Below are 23,419 nucleotides of genomic sequence, written 5' to 3' on the forward strand. Positions count from 1 at the left end.
GGCAATGTAAGTCTCACTCGGTCGAGTGGCATGGGCTTTTTTCCTTATCAGCACCGACCTTATTACAGACCAATTCAGACCTTCTTGGTCACTCTGTGCCCTTATAAATCTCAACCTTCATCTTACAAAGTCCCATCACAAGGGATAAACACAAAAATGTTAGTTTGCCCGTATTGAAACGGCTGTACGCCATATGGACCTGAAAACTCAATTTCCCTTTACAAGAATACAGGTAAACAATATGGGTTGACAGCTATGCATAGTTGTGCCCTCTATGTTTGCGAAACATGGATCCCTTTAAAGGAACATCTGTGCCGTTTTGAAACATTCAGGCTGGCCTGCACCTATGATTCATCCTGGGTTTAACCGGACTGGATTGAGCTCACAGTCACATCAGTGAGCTCTTCCACCAGCCGAGGCTGCGTTGGCTGGGTCACGTCGCCCGCATGCCCAGCCACAACTTACCAATGCAGGGGACTAAACGGGCACGACACGGGCCAGAGAAGAAATGGAGTAATGCGGTACAAAAGGATTTGGAGCTGTGTGGAGTTGCCAATGACCGTTACCAGCGGTGTCAAGATCGGCCTCTTTGGAGGAGGCTCTTGAAGGACGCTACTGTTGAGTTCGAGGCAGTCGCCGTCCAACAACAACGGAGGGCAGAGGAGCAACGCTCACAACAACGAACAGAGCGCTGGGCAGCAAGTTGGCACAATGGATGGAGAGCACAATTAGTGCATCTGCCACCCATCTCCATCAACCCACAGCACTTGGATCTGTTCCGTGACCTAAAAGCGATCCTTCCTTCAACACTTCACGTGATCTCAAAGTGCACCTAGGTTGGCACAAGTGCTGTGCGCACATTACTGGTGAATGGCGGTTGTTGTTTACTTCCTGAGTGTAAGCGCATGTGATGAGTGTGAGTGTTGTGAGCGAGAAAGCGAGCGAGCGCGGAACAAGTTTGCCCCCCCTGCTGGATGAGCTCACTCGCGTGACGGTGAGCGAGTGCGGGGATGAGTGAGTGGGTGAGTGAGCGAGTTGCGGGGATGAGTGAGTGGGTAAGTGAGCGAGTGAGTGAGTGAGCAAGTGGGTGAGCAGGTTAGCAAGGTACCTACTGGTTGGACGAGCTCGCTGGCATGCGAGTGGGTGGGCGAGTGGGCGAGTGAGCGAGCGAGCGGATGAGCAAGCGAGCGGGTGAGCGGGTTAGCAAGGTACCTCCTGGTTGGACGAGCTTGCTGGCGTGCGAGTGAATGAGTGGGTGGGTGAGTGAGCGAGCGAGCGGGTGAGTGGGTTAGCGAGCGAGGTACCCCCTGGATGGACGAGCTCGCTGGCGTGCGAGTATCCCTGCTGCAGCTCGGCGCTGCGCTGGTGGGCGATGACGCGGTCCGTGAGGCCGCGCACGTGCAGGCTGGGCGTGGGGACAGCGCCGCCAGCGTACGCGCCCCTGTGCTCCGTGGAGCTGCTCCGGAAGCCGGACACCAGCACCGCGAAGCCAAACGAGAAGCGCGCGTCTGGCACCATGCCGGGGGGAGGGAGGGGTAGTAGTGGTAGTGATGGTGGGGGTGATGGTATTTGTGGCGCTGGTGGTGATGGTAGTGGTGTTGGTAATGGTACTGATGGTGCTCGTGATGGTAGTGGTGGTGGTGATGGAAGTGGTGATGGTGGTGGTGCTGGTGGTATTGGTGGTGAAGGTTAGTGGGGGTGCTGGTGGTGATGGTAGTGGTGGTGATGGTAGTGGTGTTGATGGTAGTTGTGGTAGTGGTAGTGATGGTAGTGGTGCTGATGGTAGTGCTGTTGATGGTAGTGCTGGTGGTAGTGGTAGTGGAGGTGATGTTAGTGGTGATGGTAGTGGTAGTGGTGGTAGTGGTATTGGTGCTGGTGGTGGTGACGGTAGCGGTGGTGATTGTTCACCATTATCCCTCTGCATGGCGAGGATGAGAGAAGCCATTGAGGCTCCTTGACTGAAGCCCAAAATTCCTGATGAGGAGGAGGAGGGGTGGGAGGGGGAGGAGGACGAAGAGGAGTCAGGACACACTCCAACTTCCACTACACTGGGACCGGTTACTGGTTACCGGTTAACAACCCTAAGGGAGACATCGATAGGGAGGTCCGGAGGCGAGCGACGGCGAACGAATGGACAGACACGCGTGCCAGTTAACTGTACGCAAAGGGCTGTGGGGGGTGCAGGGAGGGTGCAGCGGCCAGAGACGGAGAGGCCTGCAGGGCTGCACCGTGGAAGAGGCACCCCGAGAGAAATGTGCAGAGTGCACGAGCGACACGGGCGGCGTGGAGAGAGAGACGGAGGGAGAGGTGCCGAGAGTGTGGAGACGCCGAGAGTCGCACAGAGCGACGTGCGGAGATGCGATGGGGCGCCCGACGCACCACAAACCCAGCGACCCGAGTTTTACTCCCGGCCGTGGCGAACACTCGGTGGCGAGTGATATCTGAAGCGGCCCTGCTACCCCCCCCACCGTCACCATTTGCCAAACCGCACTGACCAGAGCGGTGAAGTATGGTCATACAACCCTGATGACCGACACGGCACGGGGAGATGCTTCATGCAGGTTTGTATTGACACACAGAGAGGGAGACGTGTGTCAATACAAAGATGTAGAGAGATGTACATGCAGCAAGATGCACAGAGAGATGGTGGTAGTGGTGGTGGTGGTGATGTGTGTAGAGGTGGCGTTGATGATAGAGGAGGAGGTGGTGATGGTAGAAGAGGAGGTGATAGTACAAGAGGTGGTGATGGTAAAGGAGGTGGTGATGGTAGATGAGGTGATGATGGTAGAGGTGGTGATGGTAGAGGAGGTGATGATGGTAGAGGAGGTGGTGATGGTAGAGGAGGTGGTGATGGTAGAGGAGGTGATGATGGTAGAGGAGGTGATGGTAGAGGAGGTGATGATGGTAGAGGAGGTGGTGATGGTAGAGGAGGTGGTGATGTTAAAGGAGGTGGTGATGGTAGAGGAGGTGGTGATGTTAAAGGAGGTGATGATGGTAGAGGAGGTGGTGGTGGTAGAGGAGGTGGTGATGGTAGAGGAGGTGATGATGGTAAAGGAGGTGATGATGGTAGAGGAGGTGGTGGTGGTAGAGGAGGTGGTGATGGTAGAGGAGGTGATGATGGTAGAGGAGGTGATGGTAGAGGAGGTGATGATGGTAGAGGAGGTGGTGATGGTAGAGGAGGTGGTGATGGTAGAGGAGGTGATGATGGTAGAGGAGGTGGTGATGGTAAAGGAGGTGGTGATGGTAGAGGAGGTGGTGATGGTAGAGGAGGTGATGATGGTAGAGGAGGTGGTGATGGTAGAGGAGGTGATGATGGTAGAGGAGGTGATGATGGTAGAGGAGGTGGTGATGGTAGAGGAGGTGATGATGGTAAAGGAGGTGGTGATGGTAGAGGAGGTGGTGATGGTAGAGGAGGTGATGGTAGAGGAGGTGATGATGGTAGAGGTGGTGATGGTAGAGGAGGTGATGATGGTAAAGGAGGTGGTGATGGTAGAGGAGGTGGTGATGGTAGAGGAGGTGGTGATGGTAGAGGAGGTGGTGATGGTAGAGAAGGTGATGGTAGAGGAGATGATGATGGTAGAGGAGGTGATGATGGTAGAGGAGGTGATGATGGTAGAGGAGGTGGTGATGGTAGAGAAGGTGATGATGGTAGAGGAGGTGGTGATGGTAGAGGAGGTGATGATGGTAAAGGAGGTGGTGATGGTAGAGGAGGTGATGATGGTAAAGGAGGTGATGATGGTAGAGGAGGTGGTGGTGGTAGAGGAGGTGGTGATGGTAGAGGAGGTGATGATGGTAGAGGAGGTGATGGTAGAGGAGGTGATGATGGTAGAGGAGGTGGTGATGGTAGAGGAGGTGATGATGGTAGAGGAGGTGGTGATGGTAAAGGAGGTGGTGATGGTAGAGGAGGTGGTGATGGTAGAGGAGGTGATGATGGTAGAGGAGGTGGTGATGGTAGAGGAGGTGGTGATGTTAAAGGAGGTGATGATGGTAGAGGAGGTGGTGGTAGAGGAGGTGGTGATGGTAGAGGAGGTGATGATGGTAGAGGAGGTGATGGTAGAGGAGGTGATGATGGTAGAGGAGGTGGTGATGGTAGAGGAGGTGATGATGGTAGAGGAGGTGGTGATGGTAAAGGAGGTGGTGATGGTAGAGGAGGTGGTGATGGTAGAGGAGGTGATGATGGTAGAGGAGGTGGTGATGGTAGAGGAGGTGATGATGGTAGAGGAGGTGATGATGGTAGAGGAGGTGGTGATGGTAGAGGAGGTGATGATGGTAAAGGAGGTGGTGATGGTAGAGGAGGTGGTGATGGTAGAGGAGGTGATGGTAGAGGAGGTGATGATGGTAGAGGAGGTGGTGATGGTAGAGGAGGTGATGATGGTAAAGGAGGTGGTGATGGTAGAGGAGGTGGTGATGGTAGAGGAGGTGGTGATGGTAGAGAAGGTGATGGTAGAGAAGGTGATGGTAGAGGAGGTGATGATGGTAGAGGAGGTGATGATGGTAGAGGAGGTGATGATGGTAGAGGAGGTGGTGATGGTAGAGAAGGTGATGGTAGAGGAGATGATGATGGTAGAGGAGATGATGATGGTAGAGGAGGTGATGATGGTAGAGGAGGTGGTGATGGTAGAGGAGGTGATGATGGTAAAGGAGGTGGTGATGGTAGAGGAGGTGGTGATGGTAGAGGAGGTGGTGATGGTAGAGGAGGTGGTGATGGTAGAGAAGGTGATGGTAGAGGAGATGATGATGGTAGAGGAGGTGATGATGGTAGAGGAGGTGATGATGGTAGAGGAGGTGGTGATGGTAGAGAAGGTGATGATGGTAGAGGAGGTGGTGATGGTAGAGGAGGTGATGATGGTAAGGAGGTGGTGATGGTAGAGGAGGTGATGATGGTAAAGGAGGTGATGATGGTAGAGGAGGTGGTGGTGGTAGAGGAGGTGGTGATGGTAGAGGAGGTGATGATGGTAGAGGAGGTGATGGTAGAGGAGGTGATGATGGTAGAGGAGGTGGTGATGGTAGAGGAGGTGATGATGGTAGAGGAGGTGGTGATGGTAAAGGAGGTGGTGATGGTAGAGGAGGTGGTGATGGTAGAGGAGGTGATGATGGTAGAGGAGGTGGTGATGGTAGAGGAGGTGGTGATGTTAAAGGAGGTGATGATGGTAGAGGAGGTGGTGGTAGAGGAGGTGGTGATGGTAGAGGAGGTGATGATGGTAGAGGAGGTGATGGTAGAGGAGGTGATGATGGTAGAGGAGGTGGTGATGGTAGAGGAGGTGATGATGGTAGAGGAGGTGGTGATGGTAAAGGAGGTGGTGATGGTAGAGGAGGTGGTGATGGTAGAGGAGGTGATGATGGTAGAGGAGGTGGTGATGGTAGAGGAGGTGATGATGGTAGAGGAGGTGATGATGGTAGAGGAGGTGGTGATGGTAGAGGAGGTGATGATGGTAAAGGAGGTGGTGATGGTAGAGGAGGTGGTGATGGTAGAGGAGGTGATGGTAGAGGAGGTGATGATGGTAGAGGAGGTGGTGATGGTAGAGGAGGTGATGATGGTAAAGGAGGTGGTGATGGTAGAGGAGGTGGTGATGGTAGAGGAGGTGGTGATGGTAGAGAAGGTGATGGTAGAGAAGGTGATGGTAGAGGAGGTGATGATGGTAGAGGAGGTGATGATGGTAGAGGAGGTGATGATGGTAGAGGAGGTGGTGATGGTAGAGAAGGTGATGGTAGAGGAGATGATGATGGTAGAGGAGATGATGATGGTAGAGGAGGTGATGATGGTAGAGGAGGTGGTGATGGTAGAGAAGGTGATGGTAGAGGAGGTGATGATGGTAGAGGAGGTGATGATGGTAGAGGAGGTGGTGATGGTAGAGAAGGTGATGGTAGAGGAGATGATGATGGTAGAGGAGGTGATGATGGTAGAGGAGGTGATGATGGTAGAGGAGGTGGTGATGGTAGAGGAGGTGATGATGGTAGAGGAGGTGGTGATGGTAGAGGAGGTGATGATGGTAAAGGAGGTGGTGATGGTAGAGGAGGTGGTGATGGTAGAGGAGGTGGTGATGGTAGAGAAGGTGATGGTAGAGGAGGTGATGATGGTAGAGGAGGTGATGATGGTAGAGGAGGTGATGATGGTAGAGGAGGTGGTGATGGTAGAGAAGGTGATGGTAGAGGAGATGATGATGGTAGAGGAGGTGATGATGGTAGAGGAGGTGGTGATGGTAGAGAAGGTGATGGTAGAGGAGGTGATGATGGTAGAGGAGGTGATGATGGTAGAGGAGGTGGTGATGGTAGAGAAGGTGATGGTAGAGGAGATGATGATGGTAGAGGAGGTGATGATGGTAGAGGAGGTGATGATGGTAGAGGAGGTGGTGATGGTAGAGAAGGTGATGGTAGAGGAGGTGATGATGGTAGAGGAGGTGATGATGGTAGAGGAGGTGGTGATGGTAGAGAAGGTGATGGTAGAGGAGATGATGATGGTAGAGGAGGTGATGATGGTAGAGGAGGTGATGATGGTAGAGGAGGTGGTGATGGTAGAGGAGGTGATGATGGTAGAGGAGGTGGTGATGGTAGAGGAGGTGATGATGGTAAAGGAGGTGGTGATGGTAGAGGAGGTGGTGATGGTAGAGGAGGTGGTGATGGTAGAGGAGGTGATGATGGTAGAGGAGGTGATGATGGTAGAGGAGGTGATGATGGTAGAGGAGGTGGTGATGGTAGAGAAGGTGATGGTAGAGGAGATGATGATGGTAGAGGAGGTGATGATGGTAGAGGAGGTGGTGATGGTAGAGAAGGTGATGGTAGAGGAGGTGATGATGGTAGAGGAGGTGATGATGGTAGAGGAGGTGGTGATGGTAGAGAAGGTGATGGTAGAGGAGATGATGATGGTAGAGGAGGTGATGATGGTAGAGGAGGTGATGATGGTAGAGGAGGTGGTGGTGGCGGCGTCGTGGTGCTCACCGTGGAAGGGCCCCAGCTCGGTGAGGGTGCGTGCGATCGCGAGCACCGAATCGTCGAAGCCGACGCTCAACGCGGAGGCCGCTGTGGAGTCGAAGAGGCGCTCGCCCGGCGCGGCCCGGGCCGGGTCCACGGTGAACCACCAGGCCCGCTGGTCTGCACCGCACCACACACCGCATCACACCACACCGCATGACACCACACCACGCATCGAACCACACATCGCAAAATGCACCAAACCACGCACCGCACCGAACCACAGAACGCAACACACATCACATCGCTCCACACATCACATCGCACCACACACCATACCGCACCACACACCGCATCACACCACCCCACGCACCGAACCACACACCACATCACACCACACCGCATCACACCGCACCACACATCACAAAATGCACCAAACTATCTTCTTAGGTTCTTTCGGTAAAGTCACGTAGAAAGTAAAATAAAATAAAAACAAAAATCACGACGTTTCGGAGGCAACACAAGTCTCCGTCATCAGGTGGGACCGTCACAGCCAGATTAGCTGTATCACATCGCTCCACACATCACATCGCTCCACACACAATACCGCACCACACACCGCACCACACACCGCACCACACACCGCACCACACCACACACTGCACCGCCCCCTCACACTGCACCACACACCGCATCGCTCCACGCCGTGCACACCACACACCCCACCGGACACACCGCGCACATAACAGCCGCCATTCGCCACTAAGTGGCAGAGACGTCACCATGACGCTTGTGCCAGGCTAGGTGCACCTTGAGGCCACGTGATTTGTCGAATGCTCACTGCTGACAGCAAGTCACGAGACAGACCAAGGTGCCATGGGTTGATTGGCAGATGCACCACCTGTGCCCCCTACTGTGCCAACTTTGTTTTAGCTGTCCCTTGACCGTGTGTGCGTACTGCTTGTGTGTGCCGTGTGTGTGTACCGTGTGTGTGTGTGTACAATGTGTGTGTACTGCGTGCATGTACCGTGTGTGTGTACTGCTCCTGTGTGCCTTGTGTGTGTGTACTATGTGTGTATACTGCGTGTAGGTACCGTGTGTGCCTTGTGTGCGTGCGAGGGCTGGGCGCGTTCCTCACCGTCTGTGTGAGTGTCTCCGTCTCCACCCGCCGCCTCCTCCTCCTCCCTCTGGGCTGGGATCACGTTTGGAGCTGAAATGTAAACTGCAGTACACACAGACACACAAGACAAAGATCCCCCTATAGCCTTAACAGACAAATGGGGCAAGTGCTGCGAGCGATCACCTTTGAAGGCTGGAACGGCACGCGCAGGGAGCGGGTGGCCAGCGCTACGCTCCATCGTCTTCGTCTCCCCAGTGGCGATGTTTGCACACCGCACAAGGGACTCATTCGAGGCTGAGTTGACCGAAGGGAGGCCCAGGACCGGTTCAGATAATCGTCACTGGTGTTGGTCGTGAGAGGGAATCGAACTCAGGTCGCCATGTTCGTGGCGCAGCGCGCTGCTAACTGCTACACTCCCGCTCCCACTAAATTCATTCGCCGTGGCTCCTGTGCCCGGCTAGGTGCACCACCCGCGTTGCACAGCACGGGAAGGGGAGTAGAGTGCAGGGGGGGGAGGGTGAGGGATGGGAGAAGAGAAAGGGGAAAGTAGAGGGATGGGAGCAGAAGAGAACGCGTGGGGAGTGAGAGGGCAGGGGCAGGAAGAGGAGCGGAGGGGTGCACGAGAGACGGGGAGAGGGAGGAGGAGGCTACACGAGGGCTTCGATGCTGCTGCTGCTGCTGCTGGAGGAGGAGGAGTGGCATCTGTTTTCACAGTGGGCGGGGAGAGGGGGAGAGGTTCAGAGTGGGGTGCTCCACAGGAGTCAATCTGTGTGTAGTCCGAATCACAGAAAGGGCGATTATCGCTATGTAGATTGCAATTGAGTAATTTTCGATGCAATTTGTCAAATCTGGAAATAATTCAGACCCTGACGCTGGCCACACAATGGCCTACTCTTGCGAACGACGTCACGTGATTTTTTGACGTCTGCCGTAAAGCAGACGGTGCGTGGTATCATCGCTGTTATTACGCGCACCGCTGTAATAACCAGGGCGGCCGCTCGATTCTAAACCATGAACCCACGCGGCCAGCGCGCTGCCGCTGGTGAGGGCCGCTGCATGGTGACAGCGGTAGCGGCAGTGGCAGGCACTACCGCCGGCGGAGTCCGCGGTGCCGCCCCGTGCCGCTGGTACCCTCACCCAGCTCTGCGTGCTTCTTCAGGATCTTGCGCAGGGAGCCCGTGCGGTCCCGGAAGGTCTTGCCATTCTGCCTGCTCGCAGACACGGATTGGCGCGTCACCGGAAACACCACGACCACCGCGACTGGCACGAACCACCTGCCGGGAGCGCCGCTCCGAAAGCCCGCGGCTCCCCTTTGCCACAGACACCTGCCGCCTGCGGGGGGGGATCGGCGCCTTCGCCGATAATCGCTCCCAGGCGTGAGCCCAGTGGGTTTTTGACAGCACGTCCATCCGCGGAGATATACGGGACGGGATGGGATCACGCACAGGTGCTGGATGGATCGTCCCATCCAGCACCTCGCCTGGTACACAGAAGGTCGTGGGTTCCATCCCGACCCAGACGCCTGTAAATTTGGAGTTTGTGTGTTGTCCCCATGGTCACGTGGATTTTTCCCTCCACATTTAGAATCTACATCATGCGTTTCCTATAAATTTCCACATGATATGCAGAACCAAACTTAATGCAATTGTTATTTTTGTGCATTCTTTGGTGACCGGGCCGAGGGAGACCATCAACTCGCCACATTTGAGCACCTGGGTTCATCACGGGTGGCTGCCTGGACTCAGATCCAGGATCTCGGCGGTGCCAACTCGGCACCGACTGGTTCGTTGGCTTCCCCCGTCACTCTCCAGAAGGGGGCGAATCACCAAAGTCGATCAACAGGCTAAGGTAGCGTCGCCGGGAATGACCTGCGGAGAGCCGAAGGCGCAAGGGCAGCGCCTGGCGAACTCCAGTGGTGATAACAGCCGTCTCGCCGGGCACGCAAGAGACCCAGACTGAGCTGGGACTGAGCTTAATGGGTGCCATTCAACGGCCAGATCACGTTGCTAGATGGGACCGTGCAGGGAGGCGCAACGACCTATTTGTAACGGTGGCTGTGCAAGATAAGACTGTGGGCCCGCCCAAACTCCTTTCTCCCGACTCACTTTACTGAAATAGCTACGGATGTTTTTAACCCGTATATATAATGTTAGGCGAAAGCTATATATATTATTTTAGTTGTACCGTGTATTGGGTTTCGTGGAAGACAGTCTTACAGTGACAGTATTAATACAAAATATTTCAGTAAGAATCACCAGCAGTAGTGCTACTAGATTGTACGCTGTATTTTTTTCGAAAGTTTTTTTATTTGTAACAATGTTTTTTGGCATTCATGGTTGTTGGAATTTTAAAAATAATTATTCTTATGCTCTTTCATTATCTGTTACTTTGGGGCCCCCGTGTGGCCGACTGGGCCCCTCTGCGTCGCATGACGCTGCCTCGTACCCCCCCCCCCGCCATAGTTGCGCCCCTGGGTCCATGAAAAAACCACCCCGTGGGTCGTGATCGAGAATACTGCTACTCTCCGTAACGACCGTGCAGCCGGTGACTGGAACGAGCTTCCCGTAGCACAACGGGGGATGTTGCGACCAACGGCGGTACATTTACAACAAGACCGCGTGACCCGTGATACCGTTTGACCCGTGGTACCGTTTACTCGTTTCCTTGCGACACGTGGTTACCGTGTCCACTGTCGTTCACCACCGGACAACGCTTCCGTGACCTGGCACGGTAGGGCCAGGCCACCGGTGGCCGTGCCGAGCGATACCTCGCCAAGCAGGACATCCGCGTTCGGCCTCCAGCGGCGCATTCCGGGATTCGCCGATCCTGAGCGGCGCTGGCTCAGTGTCTCTGACCCGGCCGTTATGGGCGACGCCGGTAAAACCGCAATAGTTCGGCACCTCACGCAGAAGCGCCGGCTCCGTGTCTCCAATGCTAGGCCATTATGAGCACCACTGAGAGGGTTGCCAGGCCCAAGGGTTGGATCTGAGGGCCTTAAGCTGCGTTCTCTCTCCATGTGCCCGGCCGGAGCGTCACGAGCCACGCGGCGCTGCTGCCCAGAACCCCTCACCTGTATCCATGCAGGCACAGGATCTGAAAGGAAGCAAACGCACAGACAACGCCGTCACCAACCACGTGAGCGCAGGCGGCATTCGCACGCAACGGCCCCCTGTCAATCCACCGCTGGATGATGGCCTCCCCCACGCTGTCACGGGGGGGGGGGGGGGGACGAGGTATTTGACCATACTTCACCCGCGAGGATTGCCAACTCTTGACTGAAGCTATTCCACAAAATTCTGATGTCATGTCATTTTAATTGTTCTGGAAGCACGTCCTGTTTACACGACACGCTATGTCATTACGCTGCAATGGGAAAGGAAAACGCAATGAGATGACGCCGTTTTGTTCGAGCAATGAACTTCCGTATGAATTGTGTGCGTTCATTATATTCATTGATCTCGTTAAATATCCTACCATTGAAATCTCCCCGATCACTTTCAATCGTCACCGAGAGATTGATGCCAAATTCCGGTTGAGACTCCTGGCCACTCTGGGAAGGTTGGCATCCCTATCCACGCAGGCCTGTCAGCGTGGGTTGGTGAACGTGAGCAACATACAGTACAATGGATGTCTCTGCTGCCCACAACGTAGCCCTGCAGCAGCAGCCAAAACACGTAGTTCATGCGTGGTGCTTGCCACCTCATGGCAAGGGTTGTTCCATTGAGGTGGAACTGTTCCCTGCCATAGGAATGTGGAATTCCCCCTGCTGGGTGGGAACACACCACAGATACATTTAGCTTGCGGTGCGTCAGCACGGCCAGCTGCGGTTCATGGCTGTTACCATCGCTTTCGTCTTCGGAGGGGATTCCTAATGGGCTGCAGGAGCAATGAGGGGGTGGATGCGTGAGGGGGCTGGAAGCCCCCCCCGGGTTGGGTTCACGCAATGCCAGCGGCAGCCGCCACTGCATGCGAATCAGAATCAGTATTTATATTGGGGAAATCCGATGAGCTATGAAGCTCTTTTTCACACATCTCCAGTCGGGGCGGGTAAGAACGTTGCAACAACAAACGGTACAGAAACACGACGGTAGTGCTCAGTGCAAGAAAGGTAAACAAGTACGACACTAAACCATCCCCATTCTACCAGGCGAAGCCCACTGGAGTATCACAACGCGACCTGGCCACGAATTGTAGCTGAACAAAGTGGCTTCTCATTTGGGCATTGACAGCAGACAATAATCTAAACAGACTGAAGGCATGTTTCGGTGGAAACCCACTCAACACTTGCCGCGCCTGCAACACAGAGACCCCCTCAATAGCACTGCTGTGTGGCCTTAACGTGATTATCATTATAGACGACGTTTCGGGCAATGGTCCTACTTAATATCAATTCACCACGCACGGTTATACAGCCCTGCGTCAATCCACTGCTGGATGAAGGTCCTCCACACCACGCCGTGTTGGTCACGGCGGGGTGTCGTTTGACCATACTTCACCACGCCGGTGAGTGCGCTTTGGTGAAGGCGTTCAGCATCGACGCGGGGTGCAATCGGAGTCGAGTCGAGCCACGGCGTGGACTGCACTGCCCTCTGCTGACCCCACCGTGCCGACACACCTCGCCGCGTGCAGGCGGTGCTTGGCCTGGACGCTCACGACCACCGTCGAGCCCCTGGCCGACCCTCGCTCGCGATCTGACCCAGGTCGCGACCCCCATTCCGCCGGGCCCAGGGCGAACCCAGGGCCGCAGGATTCAGGGGTTCCACAACCCAGGTGGCGAACGGACCTGAACACCGTGGCAGGAGCCGTTGGACCCACGTTGTTGGCCCGACGTGTTTATGATTACTGGGTAGGATGCTGGCCCCGGGATCAGAAGGGGCCCAGGGCCAGAGCCGGAATCAAGGCCTCGGGCCCTGAGGCCTTGGGGCCCACGCGGGACCCTGGGGCCCAGGCGGGGCCCAGAGGCCACGGGAGTTGGGTCGCCTCCAGCGGGCCCGGGACTCGGTTCGCTCGGGGACCCCCCGAAACTCGGGGGTGAGGGAGCCTGGGAGACGGAGACCCAGGGAGCCCCAGGGCCCCGGGGCACCCTGGGGGTTCGGGGAATCGGCACCGCGGATGTCCTCACCCGCAGCAGAGGAGGAGACGCGGCGCGCTCGGCGGCCATGGCGAGGAGGGCGACACCTGGCGGGGAGAGCGCAGACAGCACCGCACTGTACACACACTGCACACACACACTGTACACAGTGCACACGCACTGTACACACCGTACACACTGTACACCCGCACTGTACACACACTGTACACACACAGTACACACAGTACACACACATTATACACACAGTACACACACACAGTACACACAGATAGAGTACACACACAGTACACGCACAGAGTACACACAGATAGAGTACACACACAGTACACACACATTATACACACAGTACACACAGATAGAGTACACACACAGTACACACACATACACACAGTACACACAAACAGTACACTCAGATAGAGTACACACAGTACACGCACAGAGTACACACAGATAGAGTACACACACAGTACACACACATTATACACACAGTACACACACACAGTACACACGGACTGTACGGAGCCCCCCCCCGCGGCGAGAGGAGACGGAGTGGGGGGCTCCGGGTAGCCGCGGCCACGAGAGGGCGCTGTGGTGCAGATAACAACAGCGTGACACACTGTGTGTGTGGTGACACTCTGTGACACAGCGTGACACACAGTGACACAGCGTGACACTGTGTGACACTCTGTGACAGCGTGACACACAGTGACACAGTGCGACACGGTGTGACACGGCGTGACACGGTGTGACACGGCGTGACACGCTGTGACACAGTACACAGTGTGACACAGTGTGACACAGCGTGACAGCGTGACACAGCGAGACAGTGTGACACAGCGTGACACAGCGAGACAGTGTGACACAGGGTGACACAGCGTGACACTGGGACACTTTTGATTTAAAGCTTTCGTGACTGCAGGGATTCATATTCTTGGTTCTTTCGGTAAAATCAAACTATAAAAAATAAATTCTCACGACGTTTCGACTGCAACACAAACAATCATCATCAGGTGTGAAAAACACAGCTTGTGTTGCAGTCGAAACGTCGTGAGAAATGAATTTTTTTTATCGTTTATTATTTAATTGTTTTCCTTCTACGTGACTTTACCGAAAGAACCAAGAATATACTGTGGAACACTGTGTAACACTGTGTCACACTGTGTAACACTGTGTCACACTGTGTAAAAAAACATGTTTGTTCCTGGGTAGTAAGTGCTATTTCCTAATTGCTTATGCCTCAAAAGTACAGAAAGAGGCTATTATTCTCCACATACTTTGCTTTTGTGATATTTCGAAATTTACCTATTTTCAATGAAAAACGTGGTGTGCATTTGTGTATTTCGTTCACTTTAAGTCCTGGTCACAAAAGCAAAGTTTGTGGGGAATAATCGCCAATTTCTATACTTTTCAGGCATAAGCAATTAAAAATAACATTTAGTACCCAGGAACAAAAATTGTGCTACATAGTGTAATTATTGTTGTTGTTGTCATTCGGTCCCCAGCCACAGCTACCGCTAACTCCACCTTTTTCCCGCACCCACAAACCCACAAACCCCATCCCTATAGACAACTCTACCCATAACTCCACCTTTGTCCCTCACCCACAAATACCATCCCTATACACGACTCTACCCATAACTCCACCTTTATACCTCACCCACAAACCCACAAACCCCATCCCTATAGACAACTCTACCCATAACTCCACCTTTATCCCTCACCCACAAACCCCATCCCTATACACGACTCTACCCATAACTCCACCTTTATCCCTCACCCACAAACACCATCCCTATACACGACTCTACCCCGACCCCGTACACACACCTCTATCCCTCACCCACAAACCCACAAACCCAATCCCTATAGACAACTCTACCCTGACCCCTAACTCCACCTTTGTCCCTCACCCACAAACACCATCCCTATACACGACTCTACCCATAACTCCACCTTTATACCTCACCCACAAACCCACAAACCCCATCCCTATACACGACTCTACCCATAACTCCACCTTTATCCCTCACCCACAAACACCATCCCTATACACGACTCTACCCCGACCCCGTACACACACCTCTATCCCTCACCCACAAACCCACAAACCCAATCCCTATAGACAACTCTACCCTGACCACTAACTCCACCTTTATCCCTCACCCACAAACCCACAAACACCATCCCTATACACGACTCTACCCCGACCCCGTACACACACCTCTATCCCTCACCCACAAACCCACAAACCCAATCCCTATAGACAACTCTACCCTGACCACTAACTCCACCTTTATCCCTCACCCACAAACCCACAAACACCATCCCTATACACGACTCTACCCCGACTCCGTACACACACCTCTATCCCTCACCCACAACCCTATCCCGAGCCATAATCCCAGCTCCATCCGGAAACCAAACCCGTAATATTACCCCTAACCCTATTGAGAACCCCAGCCAATATCCATACCCGCAAATTCTACAACGAACCCCACTCTTATCATGTAGCCCTAGCCCGAGCCTCCACCCCGATCCCAACTCAGACCCTGACCACTTCTCCCGCACGCGGCGACGGGGGCCCTCCATTGAGTACGTACGCATGGAGGGGGGGTTAACCCAAATGCGTAGCTTGCATATGGGGAGTTTACTGACAATGTACACATAGGAAACGGGGGGGGGGGGGGGGTTTGTGTGAAGCCTGGATAATAATAATGCAGCCGGCGGTGGACTATCTGTTTGCTTAAACACATTAATATTATTAATCCTTGATCGTTTCTGCGTGGATTAAATATCGGCCGTTCTATAGGATTCGGGGGTGGGGGGGGTTCAGGCGAACGCACGCAGCAGCTGGGGGGGGGGGGTGTAAAAAGTCCGCGTGCATACAGGGAGGGGGGAGGGGTCAAGTTGACAGATTTTCGCGTACCGACTACTCAATGGATGGCCCCACGTTGCGCACATTAATTAATTATTACTCCGACTCTGGTGCCCGACTCCGATTGGCGGAGGCGTTGCTTTTCACACCTTCAGGTTTACTGCCCAAGGCGAGGCTTTAATGGGTGCTCGCTAACTCTAATTGCTCAAAACAGCACGCACACACACACGAGTGTAAACACTCAGTCCGCGTGCATTATGCAAATCCCATCGGCAGTTCTTAGGCCACCATCAACATCCGTGTGAGTCAATGTGACCACCGACTCACAGCAGCAGTGAGACAGAGACGGACAGCCGTGGAGCGGTTTCATCACAACGAGGCCTCATCAGCACAGCAGTCACCGACGCTTACGCTGGGAACCATCGATATGACCCAAGACGACAGGGCCACAATGGAGGGAGTTCTTCAGCAACTGCTGCTGTTTTTTGGGGATAGTGCATCGAGGCTGATTGTGGGGGGGTTCGCAACACGTTTCTGTGACTTGTTTGAGACGCGGTTTTTTTTGGTCCGGTCAGCGTTATATTATTATTTTTGTTACGATGGGGATTTTTTTTTCGACTTTTACGGATTGTTGTTGAGCGCTTCGTTCCTATAATTGGCGAGGCTAATTGGGCATGTGTCCGTGTCGGACACCGGTACGGTGACTCGCAGGTAACGTCGTGGGCAGAACACATCCTGGACGAGCGGGAACCTCTCTGCTTCAAGGCTCTCTCGCACGGCTCGTCAGGCGAGGCTGCGGCTCAATGCCGTCTGCTGTCAGTCGTAATCGCGTGGACACCCACCCACCGCGCGCGAGATGAGTCACCGATATGTAAATGCACACTTCATAGGCTCGCGCACGGATTTACGGAGACACGCTACGCATACGAAGACAAACATCCGCCGTGTAAAAAACAAGAATAGGTTTTACCCTTGCTGACAATAAAACAGGAAGTGTTAAGATGTTCAAACACCTTTTGCAAGGAGTCATGTCTGCATGAATCACGCGTACTTGTGGTGAACATGCAACCAAACATGCTCTGGTCATATTTACATTGTCCTTGAAACCGATTGGCCTACACCAGGGACAGGCTTCTTCTTGGCCTCGTCTCACCAGTGTCAGGCCAGAGGACAACGCAAACAGTACAAAGACAATGCACTATCAGAGCATAGCCTTAACAGACTGTGGGGGCAAGTGCTGTTAGCGAGCACCTTTAATATCAACCTCTATTTTATAAAGCGCCTTTCATATTGAAGTATCTCAGAGCGCTGTACATACAATGAAACTACACTCACAAATATAGATACAATCGAAGCGAAATAGAAGGCTGATAATAACAATATCAATGACGACTCTCGAACTTCCAATAAAACGAAGAACTATGATAAAAGCGAATAATAACAATTGCAGAGTAATCCAGTCAGACAGAATTGGTTTTCAAATCCCTCGTGCATGGGAGACACGGAGCCTTCTGACTGCAGAAGGCTCCGTGTCTCCCATAGAAAACCAGCACTGTGGTGTCTTTGGAATGACGCGTAAACCAGCATCAACTAAGTTTTCGCAGTGGTGTTTATAAAACTTGAGCAGATCGGCAAGATATGTAGGTGCCAGCCCATTCGAGGCCTTACGCGAGAAGCAGAATGTTGAAGTTAATTATGTACTCTACAGGGAGCCAGTGCAGGGACGAAAGAATATGAGCGATGTGCTTCATACGATTTAGATCTGGTTAAAACCCGGGCAGCTGGTTTTGAATATATTGTAATCTATCTAAAACACTTCTAGAAACGCCAGCAAGCACATGGTATTACAGTAATCTAACCTAGATTATATATAGGCACGCACCAGCCTGTCGGCATCGGGCCTGCGCAGTATAAGCCGGAGTCGAGCCGTGTTGTGTAAAATAAAAAACGGGATTTTGGTGATATTATGTACGTGAGCTTCAAATGCCAAACTGGGGTCGAGGATTACACCCCAGTTTCTGACCTGAGATTAAGAGCGAATTACAGTCCCACCGATGGCCATACTAAAACCATCAAATGTACGCACTTGATGTGGAGATCCCAACAACATCATCTCTGTCTTGTCACAATGTAAGTCAAGAAAGTGTCGGGGCATCTACGACTTGACCTCAGCAAGACAACGGGATATAATGGAAAAAAACTGCAACTTTGGTTATCGTCTTAAGATAAATCTGTGAGTTATCAGCATAAAAGTGCAAATGTAAGCCATGACGAGGAAAAATGTGGCCAAGCGCTCGTTATATACAGGTTTGACAACAGAGGTTCTATAATGAAGCCCCGAGGGCAATAAACCATGAGCAGATGAGCAGACGCCCATGAGACGAACTTCTCTCTGTGGGACACGCGTGGCAGCCAACAGAGAGCAGTACCTGAGATGCCCACAGAAGTCTCGAGACGATTTAACAAAATACAATGATCAACGATATCAAAAGCAGCACCAAGATCCAAGGCAATCATAAGTAAATCATTTACAACCTTAACAAGTGATTATCTTTTATCTATGAAAGTCGGCACGGCACACGAGGGGGTCGGTGGCCAGCACTACGCGCGGCCGCCTTTGTCTCACCAGTGGCGGTATTTATACATCGCATCAGATACTCATTTGATGCTGAGTCGACCTATAGGAGGCCCAGGACCGGTTCATGTTCATATAATCGTCACTGGTGTTGGCCGTGAGCGGGAATTGAATTCGGGTCGCAGCGTTCATCGCGCCCCCCCACACACACAGTCTGCTGCTCTATACGTCACACGTGCCAGCCATCCATTCACTAATGCCGTACATGTCAGTAGAGTATACACAGATGGATATCCTTCCCACGCACATCCATGTGGAGAGCACAGCACAGGCAAGCATCAGTGGCAAGCCCATGGTTACATCAGCACGTGATAGCACCCACCCAGACCTGCTCGGCCAGCCGGTGGGTTGGGGACGTCGGTTGCATAACCCAATCCCGAACACATCACCTGCCCGGGGTGCCCCTTCGTCCAATCTGGATGAACCAGATTGGACGAAGGGGCACCTTGCATGGCTCACTGCTTGCACCATGCCTGGCCACCTTTGTCTCCACGCAACGCGCTCACGTGAAGCTGAGATGGGCGAGTGTTACATCGAGGGCAAAGGTGCCATGCGGTGTCGTTTGCACGTCGGCGCCTGCCAATCGGTGAACGCATCCCGAACATTTCACTGGAAACGAAGATTACCGATTCATTTTGGAACCGGTACGAGATTTTTTTTTTGAACGACTTTCGGTTCCCACCAAGCCTGCTCGAGGCGATGAGGAGGCGTGGTGGTCTCCCTCCCCTCGTGGACCAACTGCAATCACCGCTGTGGAAAACAACGCCTCCGCCAATCAGAGTCGGGCGCGAGGCTCTAAACACGTCACAAAGTGCGTGACGTCACCGCGCGCGCGCGGGCGAAGGGGGCAAGGTGAGGGCGGGAGGTCTGAGTTGGGGGTTGGGATTCGGGATGGAATGCTGGCTAGGGGGGTAGAGTTGAGTGATGTGATTTGAGTAATGGATGGAATTGGGGATTTTGGATAGGACTGGGGTTAGGAGTAGGGTTTACGGATGGAGCTGGGATTGTGGTTAGGGATGGGGTTGGGGTTCGAGATTGAGATGGATTTTGGGGCATGGATTGAGTTGTGGTCACGGATAGGGGCCTGGGTCCGAGGTTAGGGATTGAGATGGAGTTGTGTATGTATGAAATGCATTCTGGGATCTCAGCTCGGTGCACAAAGGAAACGCGTCGTCGCATGGCCTTTAATAAACTCTTTGATGGCAGTGGAATTAGCAAGCACCAATTAACGCTGTTTGGGCGCACAAAGGGGTGATGTGGCCAGAATCACACCCGGTCGCCGGGTTCGTAGTGCAGTGCGCGCTCGCCACGACACCACTCCACGACGCCACACACGCACAGGAGCACGCAGTTGGCGACACGAGTGATCTCGCGAGCACACGGCAACACAGCCACAGCCGAGGGTAGACGTGTGAAAACAGAACCTCTGTGGAGTATCACGCAACCGCGGGGTGGGGAAGCGCTGTTAGCGAGCATCTATTAAGGCGAGCACGACACGCAAGAAGGGGGCGGTGGCGGTGGCAGTGTTGTGCCATCCTTGGGGGCCGCCTCTGTCTCTCCGGAGCAGATGTTCACCACACAACCGCAGCGGGCACTCGCGTTGAGCTGAGACGACCAAGGGGGGAGTCTCAACCAGGTTCAGATGAAATCAGTCGGAGTATTTGGGTGGCAGGGCGCTGGCGGTGTGGTGGTAACATTGGCGCCTCGCAGCATCGCGCGCCTAGGTTTGATTCCCCGACTCGGGAACCTTTCTGCATGGCGCGTGTGTAGTCTCACTCTGCTCTGTATGGGGCGTGTGGAGTCTCACTCTGAGTGGAGTCTCACTCTGAGTGGAGTCTCACTCTGAGTGGAGTCTCAATCTGTGTGGAGTCTCACTCTGAGTGGGTCTCACTCTGTGTGCAGCGTGTTGAGTCTCACTCTGAGTGGGTCTCACTCTGTGTGGAGCGTGTTGAGTCTCACTCTGAGTGGGTCTCACTCTGTGTGGAGCGTGTGGAGTCTCACTCTGAGTGGGTCTCACTCTGTGTGGAGCGTGTTGAGTCTCACTCTGAGTGAAGTCTCATTCTGTGTGGAGTCTCTGTGTGGAGCCTCACTCTGCTCTGCATGGAGCATGTGGAGTCTCACTCTGTGTGGGTCTCACTCTGTGTGGGTCTCACTCTGTGTGGGTCTCACTCTGTGTGGGTCTCACTCTGTGTGGAGCGTGTTGAGTCTCACTCTGAGTGGGTCTCACTCTGTGTGGAGCGTGTTGAGTCTCACTCTGAGTGGGTCTCACTCTGTGTGGAGCGTGTTGAGTCTCACTCTGAGTGGGTCTCACTCTGTGTGGAGCGTGTTGAGTCTCACTCTGTGTGGGTCTCACTCTGTGTGGGTCTCACTCTGTGTTGAGTCTCACTCTGGAATGGGTCTCACTCTGTGTGGAGCGTGTTGAGTCTCACTCTGCTCTGCGTGGGTTTCCTCCGGGTTCTCCAGTCCCCCCCCCCCATAGCAGCAAAATTGCCTCCCCACTGGAGGAGTTGAACGTTCGTCAGGCTATCTTGAGTAAACAAAGGCGAATAGAACTGGGGAGGCGGGTCGAGAGTAAAGTCCGCTCAAAGATACCGCGCCAAAGACAAAGATCCCCCGTACGGCTTTAACAGGCTGTTGGGGCAAGTGCTGTTAGCGAGCACCTATGATGGCGAGCACGGCTCACGAGGGGGTGTAAAGTTTACCCACCACACCAGCTACTACTTTATGGCCGAGTCAACCGACGAGAGGCCCACAACGGGCTGAGATATTCGTCACTGATGTTGCGCCACCCCATCGTAGCATGGCTGTTTGTTCAAACACCCACGCGACGGTTACACACAGACACACACTCAGATTACACACACACACGACTAGAACACACCCACACAGACACACACACACTCAGATTACACACACACACGACTAGAACACACAGACACACACTCAGATTACACACACGACTAGAACACCCACACACAGACACACACACTCAGATTACACACACACACGACTAGAACACACACACACAGACACACACTCAGATTACACACACACACGACTAGAACACACCCACACAGACACACACACTCAGATTACACACACACGACTAAAGCACACACACACAGACACACACTCAGATTACACACACACGCGACTAGAACACACACACACACAGACACAGACTCAGATTACACACACACGACTAGAACACCCACACACAGACACACACACTCAGATTACACACACACACGACTAGAACACACACACACAGACACACACTCAGATTACACACACACACGACTAGAACACACCCACACAGACACACACACTCAGATTACACACACACGACTAAAGCACACACACACAGACACACACTCAGATTACACACACACGCGACTAGAACACACACACACAGACACACACACTCAGATTACACACACACACGACTAGAACACACACACACAGACACACACACTCAGATTACACACACACGACTAGAACACACACACACAGACACACACTCAGATTACACACACACGACTAGAACACACACACAGACACACACACTCAGATTACACACACACGACTAGAACACACACACACACAGACACACACACACTCAGATTACACACACACGACTAGAACACACACACACAGACACAGACTCAGATTACACACACACGACTAGAACACACACACAGACACACACACTCAGATTACACACACACACGACTAGAACACACACACAGACACACACACTCAGATTACACACACACGACTAGAACACACACACACAGACACACACACTCAGATTACACACTCACACGACTAGAACACACACACACAGACACACACACTCAGATTACACACACACACGACTAGAACACACACACACAGACACACACTCAGATTACACACACACACGACTAGAACACACCCACACAGACACACACACTCAGATTACACACACACGACTAAAGCACACACACACAGACACACACTCAGATTACACACACACGCGACTAGAACACACACACACAGACACACACACTCAGATTACACACACACACGACTAGAACACACACACACAGACACACACACTCAGATTACACACACACGACTAGAACACACACACAGACACACACTCAGATTACACACACACGACTAGAACACACACACAGACACACACACTCAGATTACACACACACGACTAGAACACACACACACACACACAGACACACACACACTCAGATTACACACACACGACTAGAACACACACACACAGACACAGACTCAGATTACACACACACGACTAGAACACACACACAGACACACACACTCAGATTACACACACACACGACTAGAACACACACACAGACACACACACTCAGATTACACACACACGACTAGAACACACACACACAGACACACACACTCAGATTACACACTCACACGACTAGAACACACACACACAGACACACACACTCAGATTACACACACACACGACTAGAACACACACACACAGACACACACACTCAGATTACACACACGACTAGAACACACACACACAGACACACACTCAGATTACACACACACGACTAGAACACACACACACAGACACACACACTCAGATTACACACACACACGACTAGAACACACACACAGACACACACACTCAGATTACACACACACACACGACTAGAACACACACACACAGACACACACACTCAGATTACACACACACACGACTAGAACACACACACACAGACACACACACACTCAGATTAC

The 23,419-nt window shown here is 53.1% G+C and overlaps 1 protein-coding gene across 6 annotated transcripts in view; it reads right to left on the reverse strand.

The window, feature by feature from the left end:
• Positions 1-13,299, reverse strand: part of OVCA2 (OVCA2 serine hydrolase domain containing) — a 37,314-nt gene extending 24,015 nt beyond the window's left edge. For 4 of the 6 annotated variants that reach the window (XM_078871133.1, XM_078871134.1, XM_078871132.1 and 1 more), the window contains exons 1-5: positions 9,167-11,092; positions 8,048-8,131; positions 6,937-7,089; positions 1,909-1,974; positions 1,305-1,508 (exon numbers count right to left, since the gene is read on the reverse strand). In XM_078871133.1, coding sequence (XP_078727259.1) covers positions 1,305-1,508; positions 1,909-1,974; positions 6,937-7,089; positions 8,048-8,131; positions 9,167-9,497 — 838 coding nt within the window. In that variant the 5' untranslated portion in view covers positions 9,498-11,092. The other 2 variants (XM_078871135.1, XM_078871137.1) reach the window with 2 other exon arrangements.
• Between the last annotated feature and the right edge of the window lie 10,120 nt (positions 13,300-23,419).

This window comes from Lampetra fluviatilis, chromosome 31, assembly GCF_964198595.1.
Source record: "Lampetra fluviatilis chromosome 31, kcLamFluv1.1, whole genome shotgun sequence".
In the NCBI taxonomy this organism is placed as follows: Eukaryota; Metazoa; Chordata; class Hyperoartia; order Petromyzontiformes; family Petromyzontidae; genus Lampetra; species Lampetra fluviatilis.